Consider the following 21033-nt stretch of genomic DNA (forward strand, 5'->3'; position numbering starts at 1 on the left):
CATATCAGTTTCACTTTTTTTATTTAGTCTATACACAGTACTGGAGACACTTCAAATACGCAACAAATGTGAATAAGGTACAAGAACAAACACTTCTACACACAGGGGGTCTTGAGGCTGCTTAAGAGCAGAAAACAAAATGTTGATAGAATTATTTAGAGCACCTCTTGTACATTCGTCTGTATCTACACCTGCACTTTAGAAGCAACAACAATAAGACCAGAAACAGCAGGAGGGGAAGGGGAAGGAGAAGAAGGGGAAGAAGCTTAAACCAGAAGAACAAGCAAGAGATATTCCCATAGTCCTCTATGTGCTTTCTCTTCCCTAGTCTGCACTGAGTGCCATTACCCTGAAAATCTGCAGTGGCGGATCCAGATTTTGAGCTAAGACAGAGGGATGGGGGGCGCTTTTGTTTTACTTGCCCTGCCGGCTTTTCTTCCTTCAGTCATTTCTTCTTTTTCCACCCAAAACAGGGGGGGGGGGCGGGCCTCCCGGGCCCCTCCCTAGATCCGCCACTGATCTGCCCTGTAAGTTAGTGTCGTTTCTCCTCGCTTTTGAAGCCTGGAAACTCAACTTGTAGTCTCAGAGGAACTTCGGAGGTTACTAATCTCTATACGAATTAGGACCTCTTTCATTCAGTAAGAGTTATTAACATTGAGAGGGCATGTAGTATCGACCTTGTATTGTATTTAAACCAAGAGATTAATATTCGTAAGTTCGCAAAAATAAAAACAGCTGCAAGTATAAAATGAATCGTTTTACTATTCGGTGGCTATAGGGCAGAAAAATACAGCTTATGGCATCTTCAAAATGGAAATATGTTTTTTTTACAGTCCATTAACGATGAAAATCTCAGGTCCAAGAACTCATTACATTGTTCTTGTTCATCAGTGTAAGATTCACACAATTCAAAATTACCGCTATCTGACGATAATGGAACTATAATTTTAACCTAGTTCTTAGGGTCCCACTCGCTCACTTGCTGCATTGCGATCTGGGTACAAGTTTGTGGTTCTTATCACAGAGACACGTGTTCAGAATGCTTTGATTTAATGTGATTCAGCAGGCCTCTATAACGCACAAAGTTTCTTCCGCAATGTCTACATTTATGAACAGTGTCCTCTGTCTCGTGTAGTTTGACGTGTTTCTTCATGTTGCTTGGATCGCTGAACGACTTGTCGCATACTTTGCAGCGGAGTGGCTTGAAGCCGGTATGCGTGCGCATGTGGATTTTCAGCACGTATTTCCTGCAGTATACTTTACCGCAGTATTCGCACGTAAAACCCTGGTTTCGTGGGGAAGTCTGGGGCGAGTTTGCAGCATGATGCCCAAAGAATGGAATCATGCGCGGATAGGTAGAGTAGCGGTATATTGAGTCGACAAAAAACGCGGGCTCATGATAACGCGATAGATTCTCAGTTGTTTGGTGCAGGAAGGACGCTGATATGCAATGGCATTGTAAATGTTGTTGAAAAGTCGCGCCGTTGTCTCGATGCATTCTCTGATATGCAAAGTACGACCCTAATCTAGAAAAGTTCGTAGGTGAAAGTAATTGGTTGAATTGGTTTGAACGGCAAATGTTTCGATCTAACTCTTCTATAAGCGTCGCCTGATTTTCCTCATTCTCCTCGGTAGTTATTTCTTCGATTGAATTCGTCTCTCTATTGGAAGTTGAGCTCTTACGCTGCTTCGAAATGTCACTTGAGTCATCATGGTGATGGCACGTGCATTCACGAGCTGGTGCACGTGACAAATGTTCTTCGTGCGCACGCAGACTTTCGTGACCATTTGAAGGGGGGCACCCACGAGTGATGAATGTCAGTTTGGATTCCGAAGAGCTCGCAATATTCGAATGAGAATTAAAAGAGTCATTTAACGGCAGATGTTCATTTTGAAAGTTATATTTTGAAGCGTTTTTCCTACTTCCATTTTGGAAAATTTCACCCTCAGATGATGGAGCAAAATAGTTGTTGCTTTTATCCAGATCTATCATATAATCGTCACGAAAGCAGTCTATAAATTCATCTTTCTCTTCTTTTATGTGTAGTTTTTCTTCATCATCCTCCAAAGAAAACTCACTATCTTCTTTCGTCATGAAAGAGCGCCGATACTGTGTGGCACATCTCCTCTCCATGCCCTCACGGTAAAGGTGTCTTCGAAGGTAATGCTCGTTCCCTTGGAATTTCTTTCGAAATTCTTGCTTGTGGAACTCAGCTAATGATTGTGGTTCGTTGGCAAACTTTCGAAAGCGAGGCCGTGAAAAGCTTGAAATCAGACTCGCCAGTTTGGGATTGGACAAGACACCACTGTGACTGAATGTTAAAGATTGTCCGTTCATTTTCGGAGAAGTGTCTCTCTGGGTATTTCTCTCATTCCAGTGACCTTGTTCGGCAGTGGAGGTCTTCGCCTTTACTCTCTCCTCATGGTATTCCATTCCTAATTCTTTGGATTCGAAAGATGAGTCTCCGGCGCTATCATTTGGTACTAAACCATGAATGCCTGCCGTTTTGTCAATAGCTAGCCCTCGTGGGCTTGTACTGGAGCCTAGATTGCTGCAGCCATAAGTTGTGTGAGCTACAAACGCGCGGGAATATTGAAAGGTTTCTTTACAGTGTTTGCAGATCCACTGATAATCTACAACAAGACAAGTCAATAGTAATTAGAAAATTTTTATCACTAGTTAACTTGAAACAAAATTCTGATACGAATGTTGGCGTTTATAATGCACAAAATACTGCTAACCAACAGCTTGAAAGAAAGTTGCGGAGGTACTTTCCGTCTGGCCTATTCTAGTGTTCATAAAATACTTGAGAAACTACGCGTGCCCTCATTGGTCGATATGTATGTTGAGATGAGAGCATGTGAACACGGTTGTGACGTTTTAGATTGGCGCACGTTTTTGAGGGTTGGGAGAATTCTCCAAAGTTATGTGAACCCTCGGCTACGTCTCGGGTTTGTATAACTGACTCGAATTCTCCGAATACCCTTCTCGTTTAGATGAGGCTATCACTGAAACACGGAAAAAGTGCTCTATTGCTTAAATATGACTCCATTTTTTTTCGGACGAAAAAGCTATTTAAAGTAGTGTTGGTACAACTGACCTTTAAACGCCTCCTCAGAAATGCATCCCAATCCATGTTCTTCCTCCAAAGACGGAGCCAGCCACACTCTCAGTTCTTCACCAGACGATATGTCTCTTGTGGTCCTGAAGTAAATTTGATCTCCGTCAGGAGTTCTTATCGCTTCCATGTTCTGTTCATCTTGGAAACGAGCAGGATTCACCTCGGACATCCACGAGAAATCGCCCTCCAGCAGATTGTGTTCGTTGTAATCTCTTTTCTCTGATGCCTGCAGAAGAAATACGGCTTCAGCTTGAGGACGAGGAAAGATATTTATGTTCAAAATCGTACCTACGGTGGCCCACGCAGGCAGTACAAAAATATTTATTACAGACCAAACACGTTTGTTACAGTACAAACGTGTTTATAACAGTACAAAAATATTAACTCTGGAGATAATTTTTTCAGCTCAAACATCCAATACAAATGTATTATTCCAGCACAAGTATGTTTATTGCACTATAAATCAGATTTTTTTTTACAGCAGATATATCTTTTTTCCAGTGCAAAAATTTTCATTATTTCCCAGTCCAAAAAAAAATATTTTTCTCTCATCCCTTCTTATCCTGCTTTGTCCACTTAGTGTTATTCCTGTCAAAACATACTGGCTGGTTTGTGTACAACAGACATGCAGCGAAGAGACCGTCGCTAGCTCAGTCACTCTTTTATCGTTACCAGTGACAATGGCCTCAAGATTTACCCTTGGTATTTCACCCGAACCACAACTGCAACATTTTTTGCATGTGAAAAACTTTCGTACCGCCTCTATGAGTCACAGTAAAAATGGCTGGACAATAACAGTGGGTTTGCCATTTTTGCCCATAAAGACTTTTTCTTTGAAATCAAAAGAAAGATTGCCGGGCTCTGGCGGCGGAGGAGGCCGCAACATTATACAGAATAGACTGCATTATTTTCGCTGTACACTAATGACTTTCTCACCAGTGTTAACGCCCATTTCCATTTTTGACGCCACTTAGAACTTAACTGCTAGCGTAATTTACCAACACATATTAGAGAACGAAAGGTTACAAGCAGAGAAAACTGCGTTATCTTTTTTTAGCTCGTGCAGACGAAAGAAAAAAATACTATCCATCAAGACATATCTGCTTACCATTGCTCAGCGATTAGAGAAAAACAGAGAACTGCAAGGTTTCTTTAGTGGTTTGGCTCAGTCACGACAGCGAAGGAAGATTACCGTACTCCTCGCCTCCCGTCAGTTGTTTGAAAAGAGTTGTTCAAATATGTCCAGAGATTGAAATTTTAAAATCTCGTCGTTCCCAAGCAAAAAATATCGATCTCCGTAATGAGCGCCTTGGTTTCATTCTATATAGGTTATGAGAATCTGGTGTTGCAATATCCCCCGTTTGATGATTTTCCTAATTCTCCTTACCTGACTACTTGACAGTGTATAAACATTATGAAGATAAATCAGTTGTTAATCAGTCTTGGGAATTAGAGAGTTAGAGAGTTATGCTGGAAAAATAGAAACTCAAATTCTCATATTTACTGGCCATACTTCCACTTGAATCTTTACTTAGCAACTCAGGAAGCGCATAAAAACGAGCCTCTTAAACCATGCGAGGGCGTTGAATTGAAGCGGAAAATCATTGGATGATTTGAGATCTAGGGAAATTGACGAATGTATTCAAAGAAGTGTTCCGTCGAGGAAATTAACTCTCACGTACTGAGGACATGAAAGTTTTCATTTCCTTTAAGTTGAATTGAAAATGAACTTGTCTGCTGAGAACAAAGCAAATGTTGTGTTTATTTTTGTCCTGAAACAAAGCCCGGTTAAAGTGTGAGCAATTTAAACGCAAAAAATGCTTTTAAGAGCATTGTACAACATGTGCGACCAGCCAATTATCTTAATAGTTTATTCACGATTGATCAGCGTTAACAACAGGGTTTTGGCTTAGTCGGTAACTCTTTAATCATAAGGGTGATCTCTTGTTTTTTTTAATTTTATAGTTACCTTGGTGGTTGCATTATCATAACGTAGAAAAGGAACTGCTCACTATTTTCACGGTCAATTAACATTCTTTTTTGGTGCTTTTTAAAGTTTGACCTTCTGTGCGGCATCCCTGGAACCTTAGTAACTTTACTGAATTGCCTCATCAAAGCACTCCGAATAGGAAAATTTTTACTTATTGCTGAATTTTTCAAGTACGTATTGACTCACATTGATAATAGTTCTTTTAATTTGTCAAAAGAAAACAAGCTCAAAACAATCCGCAGAACTTCTACAAGTAATTTCAAAACATTTTGCTACCTGAGCTCAAACAATCATATTTTGCCGCCATGCATTTAGCGTAAAATTCTACAGGTATAAAAATTTTGAAAAAAAATATAAGGAATTTTCTCGCTTTAGTACCAAAACGTAACTTTTATGCAGCAAAAGAGGATGATTTAGGACCATTCCTTCTTGCATGTAGTTATTTTCACATTTTGAGGACTTCTTTTAGTTTATTTTATTCATTCAGGTATATACATATATGTTTCCCGGCACTTAAAAAAAAAAAAAAGAAATCGAAGGTGGCGGCTGTTCCGATATAATGACAGAATTTCCACGTGATATCACGTCATCATGCCATGTTGTTTAACTCAAAGGAACCATTTTTTGACCGTGGTATGTACCCTCTAAGGAGTACATGCATGGTTATTGTTTAACAATTCTTGAAGTTATGGAGACGATCAACCCTCCCTCCTCCCTCCGTCATACAAGATCAAAATCAAAGGATTGGAGACATCACATCACAGAATGTAAATGTATTAAAAAAAGTAATTTCGCCATGTTTTGTCAGAAATCTTCGATCTTCCATTGCTATTTGACTTTCGCCGAGTTCTCTCTTCTATCAGGATAAGCTAAATCTTCTTGTCTTGTTTCGCGACCATTTCTTCTTTTAGTCGAATTACACGTTTTCATTTGAATAGCGACTGGCTGCAAGTAGGGCGGTAGCTAGTAAAAGACAAACTGAGGCACTTGTCTCAGTCATTTTTTTCGTTTTCGTTGTTTATAGTCATCAGAAACACCCTAAATACCTAGGAAGAGACCGAGGACATTGCCTCAGTCATAATTTTTTTTCTGGCCAAGGCTCTGCCAAGCAACCCTTTCTCTCGAATTGCACTTCAAATAAATATATGTTTCATTTTCATTTACAAACACGGTTTTTAAATCATTCGATCTCTCGAAGATAATTTTCCCTTATTTATATATAAATATTTTCTTCAAAGCTACTTTTTTAGCCCAGACCATATTTATTCATACAAGTTTAAAAAACTGTGAATTCGGATCAGTATGGCTCCTGATTCGGATCTTTTTCTTCATCTCATGTCGTTGTGAAAATTTGAAGAGGTAACGCCTGCAAGAACTGTGTTCCTGACAGAGTAGACTAATTTAGGCGTTTTAAAACAATAGCATCGCGACTTCATCTCGTGTGATTGTTCAAATGAAAAGAAGTCTTGTGAAACACTTCTTGCGATGACAGATATTTCAACAACAACTTTTAGTTTCATACCGTTGAGGAACATATTAGTAACGACTTTTTTTATGACTTATTCATTCTTCCCAAAACGTTCCTTCTTGTTTTTTGTGAAGAAATGCCCCAGTTATAATGCGTGTACATTAAGCTGAAGTTCTATGACTCTTTCGATTCTTTTATGGCGAGCGACAAAAGCATCGTGAACGTAAATATGGACTAAATCAAGTCCGAGACGACTCCCACTCCAAAACTGTATTGTTTTAAGTGCGAAATGCTTTTATACATTGTTACCACAGTCTGCCAGCTAATGGCACTATCACTGAACGCCAAATGTTTAATTCTCAAACAAGATTTAAAAAGGTGTCATCAAAAATATTGCTGTCAGTCCTTTTAACACATGTCCTTTTTGTTTCATGGGAGGGGTGAGAAGAGAAAATATTGCAATGCGCGAAGTATATTAAATATTCAACACGTTGCTGGGAAGATTGACAGCGAACGTGTTTTTGTTTGCTTTTTGTTTCAGAGACGTATCTATCCTGTTCAGCTATTGTGATGGATCGGGTTTATAAACAAGTTCCTTTCTGAGCTATTTGTTCTATTATATTCTTTCTGTGAACCCCTTTCTTTCCGTGTTATTTCAGTGAGCTGTTCCGAGATAACATGAGAACAGATGTTTTGTTCTACGCGCGCGACTGAGCTTATAAAACTCTAGACCAATGCCATCTTCATTTCATGGAATTTTTTTTTTTTTTTGCCTCAGCTCAGGTATTAGTACTATCGCTTTTTACTCTGGCCGAAACGGTTTTTTTTTTTTTTAACTGCTTATGGCAGTTGATGGCTATTAACACCGCGCCATGAGAACATCCCATATGTTCTGAAGTTGTATTAAAGTATCTCAGCTATTAAAAATTTGTCACAGAATTCATTAAAACATGCAAAGTAAATACATTTCGATCTAAGTGAAACAGGCCTCTACATGTTTCAATCTCATGAATCTGTTAATCTCGCCAGTGACGCTGGATATTGCCAAAAACCCTCTTCTTCGACAACTAATGTATTTTCTGGCGATTCAAGCTCCAAAGCGAAGAATAATTTCAAATCACTAAAACCAAAGCTAATTGCGACATTGACTGGGTCGAATGAAGACTAACCTTAAGTGCTTGTAAATATTTGAATGGAAAGCTCACTTATCGATTAATGTTTACTTTTATGCTGTTTACTTTATAAAGTTCTCTGAGGAACTCAGGAAATTTCAACCGAAAAATTGTCATGACAAAAACACACGATGAATCCGCCGACGATTTTCCGCCAGACTTGCGACGTTGTCTATTTTAACTCACAGTCAATTGACCTTAATGAAGATCGTAAATGGCTGTGGGAAGATAAAATTTTTGCCACGCAGCACCTGACAAATACGACCGCTGTTTAAGCTCTTCAACTTGAAAATTACCAAAAGACTAAAGGAGAAAATAAAGATCACGAAAATTCATTGCTCTGATTTTTTTTTACGGCGACGAAATAGAAACGTTACGGTTTTTTCCTGTGGACTACATACATTAGAGGAATCAAATAGCTTTGGACATGGCCGATCACAAAAGAAGTATATCCCCCTTGTATCCAGTTTAGTCCTTTCTAGGGAGATATATTCGCTCTCAGCCCGATACAATAAAACAGAAAACTAAATATATATATATATATATTTTTTTTTTTTGGACACAGACTTCCTTACAAAACTAACAACGACACCGAAAATATTGCTACCTAACCTCCGGCCACGCAATGGAGCTCTTTTTTCAAGGCAGTCTAGTGCACGCAGTTTGTTTCATCGGTGATTTGGCTTAGTTTTTCCTTGTTCACAGCCTTTTAAAACGAAAATAAAATAATAGAGAGGGTCAAAACATTAGAAAAAAAACTTTCGTTGAGTGAAGGCTATCGATCATGTTGACAACACATAGAAGAAGTTTTGTACAACTGCTCCTGTACACACTATTTAGCTTCTAAATGAACAGCTAAGTCACGAAACAAGCCGACCCATTCGAAATCTGAATCAGAGAAGTTCCTTGGAGGCCAATGTTGCGAGAATGTTCTCCTGTGGCTGTTCAAAATGTCATCTTTCAGAGCGACTCCGATACGAAAGCGGGACATCTCATTCTACTCTCGATCGCCCATAATCAGTGCATGGCCGAATGTTTTTTTAAGAGACAGAACCCGTATACGTATAGAGAATCCTTCTGTAAAATATTATGATCGATGACAGAACCGGTGAAAGCTATTTAGAATTTCAGTTATAAATTGAGCTTAGTACCGCAATTTTGAAGTGTGCCTTAGATACTTAACTGTAGAATACAAAACAAACTCTTATATGTCGTAGTTAGTTTTAAAACATACCTTCTACACTGGTCATAGTTTTGTGCAAAGCTAGCAAAGCTCGAGCGTTTTCCTTTTTGCTAGCTCCCAAAATGTTCTTTATTATTATATTTTTCATTCTCGTGTTTTCTCTCTTTTTGCTATATTTTTCCTTTATTACGGGCAAAATTAAAATCATACCAAATATTGAATTAATATGCATTATCAAGCGCGTGGAGCGAAACGACAAAATTTTCTCTCCTTTTTTTTCCGAAAAAGGTCAGTTTCGGCAGATCCTTTTTAAGTTTTTCGCTCTCCAGAAAAGTATAAAAGTTTCGGATCAATAACTTAAATAGATTTGCAAAGCCATGTTTTGTATTCCAACCGTTGACACTAATTCGACTATTTAAGCATATTTTATGTAATTTCAATTAGAGACAAAAAATGTGCTGTGTTTTTAGTGAATGAAAACCTTGAAGAGAACCGACGTTTAGCCAGTGTTTGGATCATTTTTATCCCGCAATTTGTTTGAAAATGAAACTTCTCTGTTGTTCTCTTTTGCCGTTGAAATAATACCCCAACTTATGCCAATAATCCTGGATAACAACCTGCAGATTAACTCAAATCGCTGGGAAGTTTCTTTATGCTTGTATCAATTTTCACTCAAGTGCATTGAGACAGAAAATCAAACCCATTATAACTATGAAATCACCGCGTCAAGTCCATAAAGAAACCTTAGTTTTTTTATGGCTTCAAGGTTCTATCCTGCTGTTAAAATACTATGAAACATGCCGCCAAATTCAATAAAAAAACATCAGCGCTTACCTTGAATTGGACCGAAGGTGTTAGTAAAAACTGAACTCTTTTAATCAACTGGGTAACATCTCCTTGGTACGGACCGAAAAAAAAGTTTCCGGCGAGAAAGCTCTTCGCCCACACTCGACTGTCTTTCCGTGCTGAAATTATTTTTGACATCGTGCGTTTTTTTGCCAGTTCTAGCTCGAAATTCAGTGTTGTTTCGCAGGAACTAGTGTAAAATTTTTCAGGTGGCTCAGTTGACCCTTAAAAAGACCTCTGAGTGGGAAGAGAAAAGTAATCTCATTCCTCGAGCAAAGAAAAGTCGTACTTGAAATCACAGAGGAGAGAAAAGAATTGACAATTTATTAACGCTTGTCTTGTTTTTATTTTTGCATTTGAGTGTGGGAACGCAAGCCTGTTACGCATCTGTTGACCTAATAGGTTTTAGTCTTTTAATACATTGTTTAGATAAAATACCTTTGTTCTTTATTTCTTTAAAGTATCTATTATTGCCTCTAGAAGCTTTTAAATACATGTCGAGAACAGACATCTGTGAAAGAGTCCAATGAATCAAACCCAATTCAAGTCACTAATTAAACCAAATTGGACTCAGGTTGACTCCGTATGTTAAATCGTATTGTTATGCGGTGCATATTGTTTTCTCGTGCATTCAAAGGCTATTTCGCGCTATTTCCTGCATGGTTTTAGGGTATCAGGAGCCATCTATGATCCATATGTCTCAATTCCCATTAAGTATATCAAGAATGTTCCTCACATTTTTGTTTTCCCAGGAACTTATCCATGTACTGTTCTCGCGATCAGCTCTGCCAAAGTCCTCTTTTCGCCTAATTCTGTGAATTTAACTGAAGAAAATGGAAATTCAAATGCCTAGCTATACATGACTCGCTAGACTTAACAACTGACTTAGTGCAATAGATCATATACTTGGGTCAGCAATTTTCGTAGTTAATCGTAACTTTTCAGAGAGGACCCGTCTGCCGATTTTATATTGGCGCAATACAAACCTCTTTAGTGAAAGAGTGTGCAGTGATATGCGTTTGACAGTTGATGTAAGTAAAGGAAAAATATAAGAAATCAAAATTAAAAATAGAAACGAAAAAGAAGAAACAGCTGAACAGCAAAAAGATTAACAGAACCGGAATTTAATTAGTTAAAACCAAATTAGCTCGCTGATGAAATGCAGTTTCTTCAATTCACAGCTTGAGGAAATCCTTCTGTTTCCACCCTGTATAATGACTGAAGAGCTTTTAATATGTTCCTAAGAATTACAGACCTCATGATCGCTTGGAAAGCTTGAGTATCAGTCGTAAAAGAGTTTCGGCGCTAGATTCAACGAAAGTTCACTTTTTTTGATTAACCGAAAAATTTCCATATGTCAAAGGTGTTTCCGCTCGAAAACATATAAGCTTGATAAATGTGATGTTTGTAGGTAGTAAATCTTTTCCCGAGCATATCTAAATAATAATGGCATGGTTCTACCGTCGCTAATTAGACTTAAAATACAAGGACACCAAAAAATTACACCTGATCCTAACCACAGTATAATATCGAAAACCTGAACCAAGGAATAATTATCATTTCATCTCAGGAGAGGCCGCCTAAACTAAATGACATAATTTTTGTGAAAAGAACTATTGAAGTTCGAAATGTCCACTTTTCATAATGAAAAATTGGCTTTATTTCGGAAACATTTTCGTTATTAGCCATCACTTTAGGAAAAAGAAATTGAGCATTATTTTCAATGCTTTCAATCCAATCCTTTCGGCAATTAAAAACCTTTTTGGGAAGCCAAAGAGTTTTAACTTTCTTCGAAAGTCGAATGTTGGATTGGCTGAAATATTATCTCTTCAGACATCGTTAACAAACAGGAAAGCAATCGTGACGTTTCTAAATGTTGCTAAGCAGGTGACGAAAGCGAGCGCACCCCACGTCACCGGTAATCCGGTACATGCGGTGAAATTTCCCCTGGATTCCCGTTTCTTTTTTGAAAGCAAACTTGAAGGAGAGCTTAGCTGCAAGAATCGACTACTCGAATATTAGAAACCAGAAAAAGAAGGAAAAAGAAACGGTTTTCATCCTTTTTAATCCGCCCGGTCCCGTGAACTCTAACCGCGAGACCCGCGCACACCAGCAACGTTCCCGCATATGGACTTACTCAGGTCTAGCTCTCCGCGGCCATTTACAGGTGACGCCTGGCAACAAATGTGCTGATGTAGTTTTACCGGTTCAACAATACGATTTCTGTCGGCTATGTCTTAGGATCAGCTTAGAACTCAACTCACTAGAACAGAAACATGGCAGAAAGTCCTTCAGCGGGGTATGAACTCCAAGATGAAAACGGTAAAAAAGCCTTTCAGCTGTTTAAAAATTCAGGGTATCCATCTTTGTCACACGCATGTACAGTAAATAACAATGTTTTTGTTTTTGTTAACTCATTTAGATGTACCTCCTCTGGAGGATATGTCAGAACTAATTCAACAAGTAAACAAGTTACGCGAGGATGTGTCACCTGGACAATCGTCGGAACAATCGACAAAAATGTCAGCCACAAAACCAAAGATAAAGTCAGAATCTGAAGCACAGGTAATATTTCCCTATCTGTCCTAACATCGGGCCATTCCATTTATTATCGGCACCCTCCCCCTCCCCTATTGGGGTACTTTTTATTTTACCCCCTCAGAAAAGTTAACTTTCTGCCCCTTGAGAAAGGAAGATCAAACTGCCGACACACTTCCCCCTTTCATAATTTATTAAAAGATCAAAGGAGCCAACAGTTATCCCCTCAGAAACGGCCTTTAACATTAACGACTCTCCCCCCCACCTCAGATTTCCTAGAACCTCAATAGGAGGGGTGGGGGTGCGGATAAAAAAAATGGAATGGTCCATTAATTATGTGGTCTAAACCAAGGGGGAAAAGGGTTTTAGTTTGTATTATTATGTAATTCATGTACATGGATAGAAAAGAACCAACATAAGTGCATTAAACTTCTAGTTGTGATTATTGGGTGATTTCAATACTGTGACTGACTTCTGCTGATCAGATGGTACTGGCATGTGGTCAGAGAGAGAATGAAAATATTTCTGCCATCCTTTCCTCCCAAGTCCCTTTTCTCGCATATTGTTGCCCCCGCCCCCTGTCATACCCAGTATGGAAGTGTAAAACAAAGCTATCTGCTTAGATTGATCATTTATATATTATACATAGCCCTAATGTTCTTCTGTTCACAGAATCTGACTTGTCTTTTCCTTGTCTTTGTTTTCGAAGACCCCCAAGGCTTCAGAAAGTCAGAGGACATTTGGTGGATTTAAGAAAGGTTTTTTAACAAACCCCAAACCAAGAAAGGTAAACTCTACGCAGTCATCAAAATCTACAAAGAAGAGTGCTGAAACAGATATGCCTGTGATCAGGGCCAAGAACCCAGAACAAAAAACCAAAGGAATAGAGATACCAGAAGTTCAGGAAGCAATGAAGTCTAGCATACCAAGCTTGGAGAACAAAGGTCACTAAAACATCCTTACTTGGCAGTAATCATGAATGAGAAATTGTCTGCACTGAGATCTAGAGAAGCAACATTAAAGCTGAAAGTGTGCTTCTTTGATTAAATCAAAGGGGCTTGTAGGGGGGGGGGGGAGGATATTTAACAGGGCTATCTTGCAGCATATAATTTTTGAGTAACTGTTAGCAGAGCTCTCAAGTCTTGCGCATCGAGCACGAGACTCACGCAAACAAATTTAATCTTACGTGCTCACGCTGAAACTACTATTTCTCATGCATTTAAGGTTCCTTCATGCTTTAGTCCTACCTATTAAATTACCCACCTACATAATTAATTATCTTTTTGGACATAATTTACTCCTTGTTCGCCTTGTACTCTCTTCAAACACTTAGCAACAGTAGGAATTCTTGTGCAGAGAAAGTGCTTCTGCAGTCAGTGGAATATAAACAGTTACTTTTAAAGCAACACATTTCCACTCAGAACGCAGGAAAACACATCTTAGCTACTTCAATTTTTTAAAATTTTATGGGAGGCGTGCCCCCAGATCCCCCTAGGAAGGTGACACCTGCGGCATCACAAGTGATGGCTACACTGTCAACAATCTCACTCTTTGGCAACAAATCAACTTGAGAGCACTGTGTTAGTAATTCATACAAAGTTGCCTTCAAGTATCCACTTCCATTCACATTGAGCAGCCTCATTTTTGTCCAAATCAGGAAACCCAAAACCTCTTTGTCATCTTCAATTTGACAACATGAGTTGGGAAGGGGTGTCTCAGAACATCTTTAACTGGAGGTGTTCTGTTGGTTCCCTCACCCAATCTAGCAGTACAAATTAGGGAGTACCCTGAAACTGTCCCCCTCCTCTGTCCCCTTTAAAGTCTGCAAAAATGAGAGAATTTTGGTCTAGTCATGTGACTGTAAAGGTGCATCACTTTTCCCCATTTTTATCTAGATGATAATATAAGTTAATTTAACTTTGTTACATGTTAACTGTAGATTGGATTACAGATGAGCTATTAAAGAAAATTGAGAGCAATCCTTCTCTAGCAAAGCTGCTTATGGATCCCACCTTCACAGCTGCTCTGTCTCAAGTGCAGACAGACCCCATGAAGGCACTGGCCATGTTGGAAAGCCACCCAGAAATGCAGAAAGCTCTTCAAGACTTCAGTGGAATTTTAGGAGAACACTTCACCATGCTTGGAAATGCAAGAGGTGAATCGGTAAGATTGAACCTGATACTGGGAACTACCAAATTCATGAATTTGATTGGCTGAAATCAATATTGAAAGCAGTCTAGATTTTCCCATCTAGACGGGCATCTAGACCGGAAATGTTTTGCAGTGAAAAAGTTGCAAACTAAAATGCATAATCATTGACTATTTTCATCTAACAATATTTATTTATGGAAGTAACAAAAAGCCTGATGAGAAAAAAAGTAAAGAGGATGAGCAAACTTTAGCAGAATTAAATTCAGCTCCCCACCTTTCACAAGCAGAATGTCAGCTGATCCAAACCAGTTACATTAAACTAATTAAACTGCTCTTGTTTGCTGTGTAATAAACATCTTATTAACCAAGCTTAGTCGGTCTGTATGGGAGAAACTTGACCTTGGTCGTGTGTACAGACCTCGGTCAAGATTCTCCTATACAGACCTCCTGCTCAGTTAAATGAAGAGCTAATTATATACTCAACAAGGTAGAATTAGTCAATACGGTCAAATAAATATAAATTTTGAGCAGTTGTAATTTTAAGTGAACACAAGGTATGTTTCAATCTATAGGAACCAAGCAATCCTCAAGATACCAACATTGGACTGACTGAAAGATCGAGTGCGAGGCAACAACCTCCTGTCTCTCCCTCCCCTGAGGATGAGGCCAAAATGCAGGAAATTCTGTCAGATCCTGAAGTTATGAAAGTGCTTCAAGATCATCAAATACAGCGATTATTGACCTTAATGAAAACCAATCCTGAAACTGCACAGTTGTGAGTAACGCTGCCATCATGTGGTTTTCATTTAACACTAGAAAACAGAATTACTCCATGTTGTGATGAATACTCCATTACTGTTGTTCTGGTAGACACAGTTCAAATGGAGCCAATTCAATAAGGTTTGCACTTTACCCAAGTGAATAGAATCATTAATCATTGCATTTAGGAGAAAGACATTTTGAAGATTGAATGGTATTGCATCACTGAGGTTGAATTAATTGATAAACACAAATTTATTGGCTACACTGAAAGTCAAGCAGTTATCTACTATCGTTCAACAGAAGTCACTTTCAAAGCATATCAGTCTTTTTGTTTGTTATGACTGAACAGTATCAATTACATGATAAAAAAAAACTTAATTTTACATCATGGCAAATGTTTAGAGATCTTCCCCTTGGTCATGTCACTGCTTGCTGTATTTCGATGTATGTTAGACCAGTGTACTTTCTTTGACCCTTGACAACTAACAGCAGAAGCAACTCAAACTTTTGTTAGAAATAAGCTTTTTGACATCATGCAACAAGACAAAATGTTCAAAGTAAAAGACATGCAAATTGAAATGTTGTAGTTTTTCACAAGGAGAGTTTAAGTTTGGCTGCCAGTTTCAAATAACAAGTACATATTAACTTCCAGTTCATGAACTGTTTTGTAATGAGAAGTTAACATATTCTTTTCATTTCTCTGCAGAGAAGTAAAGAATGCTACTGCTGAAATGAGAGTTAAAATACAAAAGCTGGTGGATGTCGGACTTCTGGGCTTTGCTCAGTGACCTGGCAGAAATTACCAGTAACCTCATTATTGACCATTATTTGTGGAGCCTAAAAAGAGCTCCTTAAGTAAATGTCAGGCTGCCCAGTACGATAGACTTCAAGAACTACTATAAGACAATCTGCCATGCATGGCAACAAGACCCAGCAACATGGCATACCAATCAGTTCAAAGAATCAAATGTACCGGTAGATGCTGCACTTGAAAGTTTTCAGACATAGATGTTGCATCTGAAAGTTTCATTATCAACCCAAGATAACAGCCTGACATCAGCACAACTCCAGACTGACTTGACAAGTGAATTATGACTATACTGCCTTTATCATTCAAAACTAATCATACGTGAATAGTTTCTGTGTTAGACTTTCTCAAAGTCCTGCATGGCTGTAGCTGGTCCTGGGTCCTTGCACTTGTTTTAGAACATCACAGACATTTTCATTATCTATAATTCAGCTTTTTGCAGCTCAACTAGATGGAAGAACAGAAACACTAAAAGCTGTAAAAACAAGATTCAGTACATTTTGTCAAGATTAAATCTCAATAAAAAGATGCACTGCACCATGCAATCTTCTTTTGGTCCCCTATGCCTAATGAAAAATCAAAATTTTATTCTACAAAACATGCTCTCAGCTTTGTTACTCTTCAAATCCTTGCAGTTGCTGATGCAGTTGGCATTAAATTCTATGATTTGTTCAACATATGAAACAAGTCTTAGGTAAACCCAACAAAGCAAAATCTAACGTAAAAAATTGTAAAATATCATGAAGTTAAAAGCTTAGTTTCATTAACAATTCAGTAGTTTGTGTTTTGTTACACAGGATAAGAGAGAAAAAAATGTTTGGATTAGGAGAGAACTTTGTTTATCTAAACATGACTGTTACCATGTATTGTACAGATTTTGCCAATGACATTAAATTAATTGCACTTCTTTACAATGAGATGCTTAGCTATGATAATTTTACCACATAAATATAGTTAGCAACTAACTTGATAAGAAAATATGAACACAAAACAAGTTGCCAAAATACAAAGTGCAAAATAAACTTTAGCATATTTTGCCAGTATCACCTTTTTAGCAAAGAAATAGTTTTTCTTTAATGGAGATGTGTTCGTCAAAATAGTAATCAAAATGTGGTATAATCAGTAACAATCATTGTTCCATCTTTCATGAAGTGAGGACTGAACTATGTTAACCTCTCCCTATGCAATGGCTTTGCCCATTTTTGACTCTGGTGAGTCAACAAAAGCTGACAGAAAACCACTATTGTAACATTTTGTAAATGTTGATAACATGGTCAATTCTTCCTGCTGGGTTTGAGGGTGAACATTTGATGATATTTTCTTTGCTTTATATTTCTTTTTTAAGTGATTCCTGCTTGACTTTGTAGTCATTCAGTGCAGCTTTGATGGCATCCTCTGCAAGCACTGATGATAAAAAAACAACAAAACATTCTTAGTAACCCACTGAATGTTACATGGAACACAAGAGACACAATTTTTAGTCATAATATTGTTTTTGAAAAGTATGCTATACTTTCAGAAATCTAAGCAAGAGATAAATGTAAATTTATCACCTGCCAAAGGTTGGTGTTTAACTGGGAACAATAGGACATACACATGATTGGTACATTCTTCCCAGTAACTACTCTGTAAAAGCCTCTGCAAACAAGGAAATGTTGTGGAAAAATTGTTTCTCAAGACAAGGGACAATATTTTGGCAACAATGTTTCCTTGTTTGCCGTGGCCTTAACTTACTTGAGCAGTGGAGTTTTACTGGAGGAAGAGAAAGTTCCTTGGCGATTTCAGTGTTTTTAATCTCTTTAGCATCGGTTACCTGCAAAATCACAGATATCATTAATAATCACCGTTACAAAGCATGGATTGCACCTTGATATAAACTATGCTGGGCTCAGTTGCTGAAAGATCAATGAACTAATCTACCGCGTGCGTGAAGATTTATTTCAGTTTTATATCTTGTTCTCTGTATCAAGAGTTCATTAACTCAATTATGCTACACATATTTTAGCTACAGAAATGTCTGAAAATAAAGAGATTATATGTGCTAGCCTTATTATAAATACATTCAATTGCAGCTTAGTCAGATTTTTTTACCGATTTTCCTTTGACCCACTCAGTAGCCAGGGAACTTGAGGCAATGGCAGAACCACAACCAAATGTCTTGAACTTTGCATCCACAATTTTACCATTTTCATCAACTTTGATCTGAAGAATTAAGCATGCTCATTATAACCAACATTACATTATTGTTAAAACCTGATCAACAACAAGAAACATTGTTCAAAGACTAGATAAAGAAGCAAGGCTGTATGTATAGGTAATGAAATGATTTCAAGTGCAAGTGGGGATAAATAAGCACAAGTAAATCATTCAAAGACTAAAAAAATGCACTAGCCTGTACGGCAAGTGCTATTTGTAGTCTTTGAAAAATTGATGAGTGCTCATTTATTCCAAGGTGCATGGAAAAAAATCACTTGATAACGTGTTAATAATATGTGTACAATTTTATTTCAACTTTCTCCACTCAATTTCAATGCTTTGCACTCAATTTCAACTTCCTACACTGTTTTTGAGATTAATTGACATGCTCTCAGCCAATCAGTATGCCAAAAGTTTTGCATGTATATTAAAATAAAAAGATAACAGTATTATTCAAACACATATATATACCCTGTCGTAAGGTAATCTTCCCCAAAACAGCTGTATTATATGCATATATGACCAACCTGAAGTTTCATGACGTCACCACAAGCTGGAGCTCCAACCAGTCCAGTTCCTACACTCAAGTCATCCTTGTCCATAGATCCAACATTTCTTGGATTTTCATAATGGTCAATAACCTATGGACATGTACCGCAAAGCAAATATTTTTACAGCACATGCATCTGACAGCAGCTCTGTCTCTGTACTACATATCAGCTGTGGTGGTCTAATGGTTATTGTGCAGGACTCACTGATTAGGCAGTCCTTGGTTCAAGCCCTGGGGCTCATTTCTCGAAGGTCCCGAAAAGTTTTTACACCCGAAAAGTGTAGCAAAATCTCAAACCTTAAGACTACAGAGCTGTTTTATAAACATATTCTTAATGTGAACAGAGGCTCTCTTCATACAAGAAGTTTCAGGCGTATACAACTCTCTGTCTTTAAATACTGGTTAACTAAAAGTAGCTTTGCGGGCCTGAAACATTTCCAGGGCTTTTGAGAAATGGGCCCCTGGCCAGAGTCATAGCATTGTGTTCATGGACTTGACTCACATAGTTTAACACATATCAATTTTTAATAGTGAAATTTTATTTATAATCAAGCATGAAGAAAATAAAACCTATTTTTGGCAGGTTGACAGGTAAATTTGGGAATGACAGTCCTCAGTTGTTGTCGAAAGTAAGAAGGAGTCTGAAAGTATGTTGGAGAAATGATTCAGCGAATTACCTCCTGAGTGATAGATGTTTTAATACAGAATCTCTGTACTTTTAATAATTTAAAGCTTCTGTGATGATCCAAATTTGCTAATAAAATTCAGTTTTTCATCTTAATCTCTGCTTGACCATGATGGGTTGTTTTTAATATAAAACAGATAAACAAATCACATTAGTTTTTCCTCCTACTGAGATTTTCAATGGCAGAGGCTTAATTTAGCTAAGACGACGATATGGTGATATACCCTGACAAAATGTAATCTTATTATGACGCAAGATACAAGATGTGTAATAAGGGTTGACGTTAAGTTGTTCACTCCAAAGCAGGCGAGACATTCACAGTACGTAGAGCGTTTTCTTGGAAATTTAAGACATAAGAAGGTTGTGGAAAGTTACTTTTCTTTACGCGTGAGCCAAAAACCTGACTTAGCGCCTGCATGACTGTGCAAACATAACCAAACAACTTAACCGTGTTTACATTTCTGAAAACTGCAAGCACGAAAAAGGGATTCTTCCGATCAACCTCGCAATCACAATAAGATAGCTTGTCTTTGAATAAACAAATTTTGGATGCCCTGAAACAAAGTATAAAAACGCGAACAAGTAATTAACCAGAGCTTGGTGAAAGTTCTAAACCGTACCCGTGCAATATAATTCGCGTTTCACGTGAGATCGACAACCGTAGCTATTTTACAACGCGTGAGGTTGAAAACAAAAGAAAATAACTCTTACATTCTTGTGGTAGAAAGCAACTGCAGCTCCTATCCTTGTATTAACTCCTAACTTTGCAGCGTTCGTCAAACCCCGAGTAAAAAGCGCCATGTTGTTCTTCTTATGCAACAGCCTTCCTGACAAACTGACGATCAATCGATTCTGCACGTGAGTAACCCATAATACTCTATCTCTGATGATGTAACATCGAGGACTCTGCCTAGGCCCAGGCCCTGCGCCTGCCGTGGTCAAAAGTAATATTTCGCGCAACAATCCACTGCGGTCTACCTCATCATAAGAACATTACTTTACGGTATCCCATCGTTGAAAGTTTTTGGCGCCGACACCTATAAGCTTACGTATCGTAAAAGAATATATACACGCGAAGCCAGTGGGTTAAATTTATCTGTAAGAAATGTGCCAGGGCAGAGGGTGTGACTTTAGGTTACCAAGCAAACGCCTGCACGGAATCATGGTAGTCGTATTCATCGTCTAGAAGTGGGTATTTGTTTTGATGATTTAACTCAACTAGCATGATTCATGCCATAGAGGGAATTGGCCATTGACCGTCTCCTTTCTTCTATACGGCCTACTACCCAAAATTTACGTACATCCCTTGATCGTAAGGGAAAACCAACTAGGCCGTTCCGCTGTTTCTTGGTCTTACTTCTGCTGAGTGTGTTTAGTCCAGTTCTAGCCACCTGTCTGCCACGTAACGCCACATGTAAGAGCTGGACCAGGTGTGTGTCAGGACGAGAGGTCCTCTTTGATACCTTTGCTACACCTTTATATCAGCAGCAATGGTATACAGCTTTTGGTTCTTGGGACCAATGCAAGCTGAAATGGTTTATTTTAGAAAGAGTGATATTGTT

General features: G+C 38.2%; 3 protein-coding genes across 3 annotated transcripts; 1 reads left to right on the top strand and 2 right to left on the bottom strand.

The window, feature by feature from the left end:
* Positions 1-84: 84 nt before the first annotated feature.
* Positions 85-10301, bottom strand: LOC145482971 (uncharacterized). Its single transcript, XM_081461599.1, has 3 exons — positions 9770-10301; positions 3102-3348; positions 85-2634 (listed from the first exon to the last, which is right to left on the bottom strand). The coding sequence occupies exons 1-3, from the start codon at positions 9917-9919 to the stop codon at positions 1019-1021; spliced, it is 2013 nt and encodes a 670-aa protein (XP_081317725.1). The 5' UTR covers positions 9920-10301; the 3' UTR covers positions 85-1018.
* Positions 10302-11589: 1288 nt separating this feature from the next.
* LOC145480849 (uncharacterized) lies at positions 11590-16603 on the top strand. The gene is made up of 6 exons (XM_081459184.1): positions 11590-12103; positions 12204-12346; positions 13029-13263; positions 14259-14482; positions 15043-15245; positions 15939-16603. The coding sequence occupies exons 1-6, from the start codon at positions 12058-12060 to the stop codon at positions 16018-16020; spliced, it is 933 nt and encodes a 310-aa protein (XP_081315310.1). The 5' UTR covers positions 11590-12057; the 3' UTR covers positions 16021-16603.
* Positions 16604-16763: 160 nt separating this feature from the next.
* Positions 16764-20972, bottom strand: LOC145480851 (iron-sulfur cluster assembly scaffold protein IscU-like). The gene is made up of 5 exons (XM_081459186.1): positions 20183-20972; positions 18764-18877; positions 18132-18242; positions 17775-17853; positions 16764-17444 (listed from the first exon to the last, which is right to left on the bottom strand). The coding sequence occupies exons 1-5, from the start codon at positions 20270-20272 to the stop codon at positions 17368-17370; spliced, it is 471 nt and encodes a 156-aa protein (XP_081315312.1). The 5' UTR covers positions 20273-20972; the 3' UTR covers positions 16764-17367.
* Positions 20973-21033: the final 61 nt, after the last annotated feature.

The sequence above is a fragment of the Orbicella franksi genome, chromosome 3, assembly GCF_964199315.1.
Source record: "Orbicella franksi chromosome 3, jaOrbFran1.1, whole genome shotgun sequence".
Lineage (NCBI taxonomy): Eukaryota > Metazoa > Cnidaria > Anthozoa > Scleractinia > Merulinidae > Orbicella > Orbicella franksi.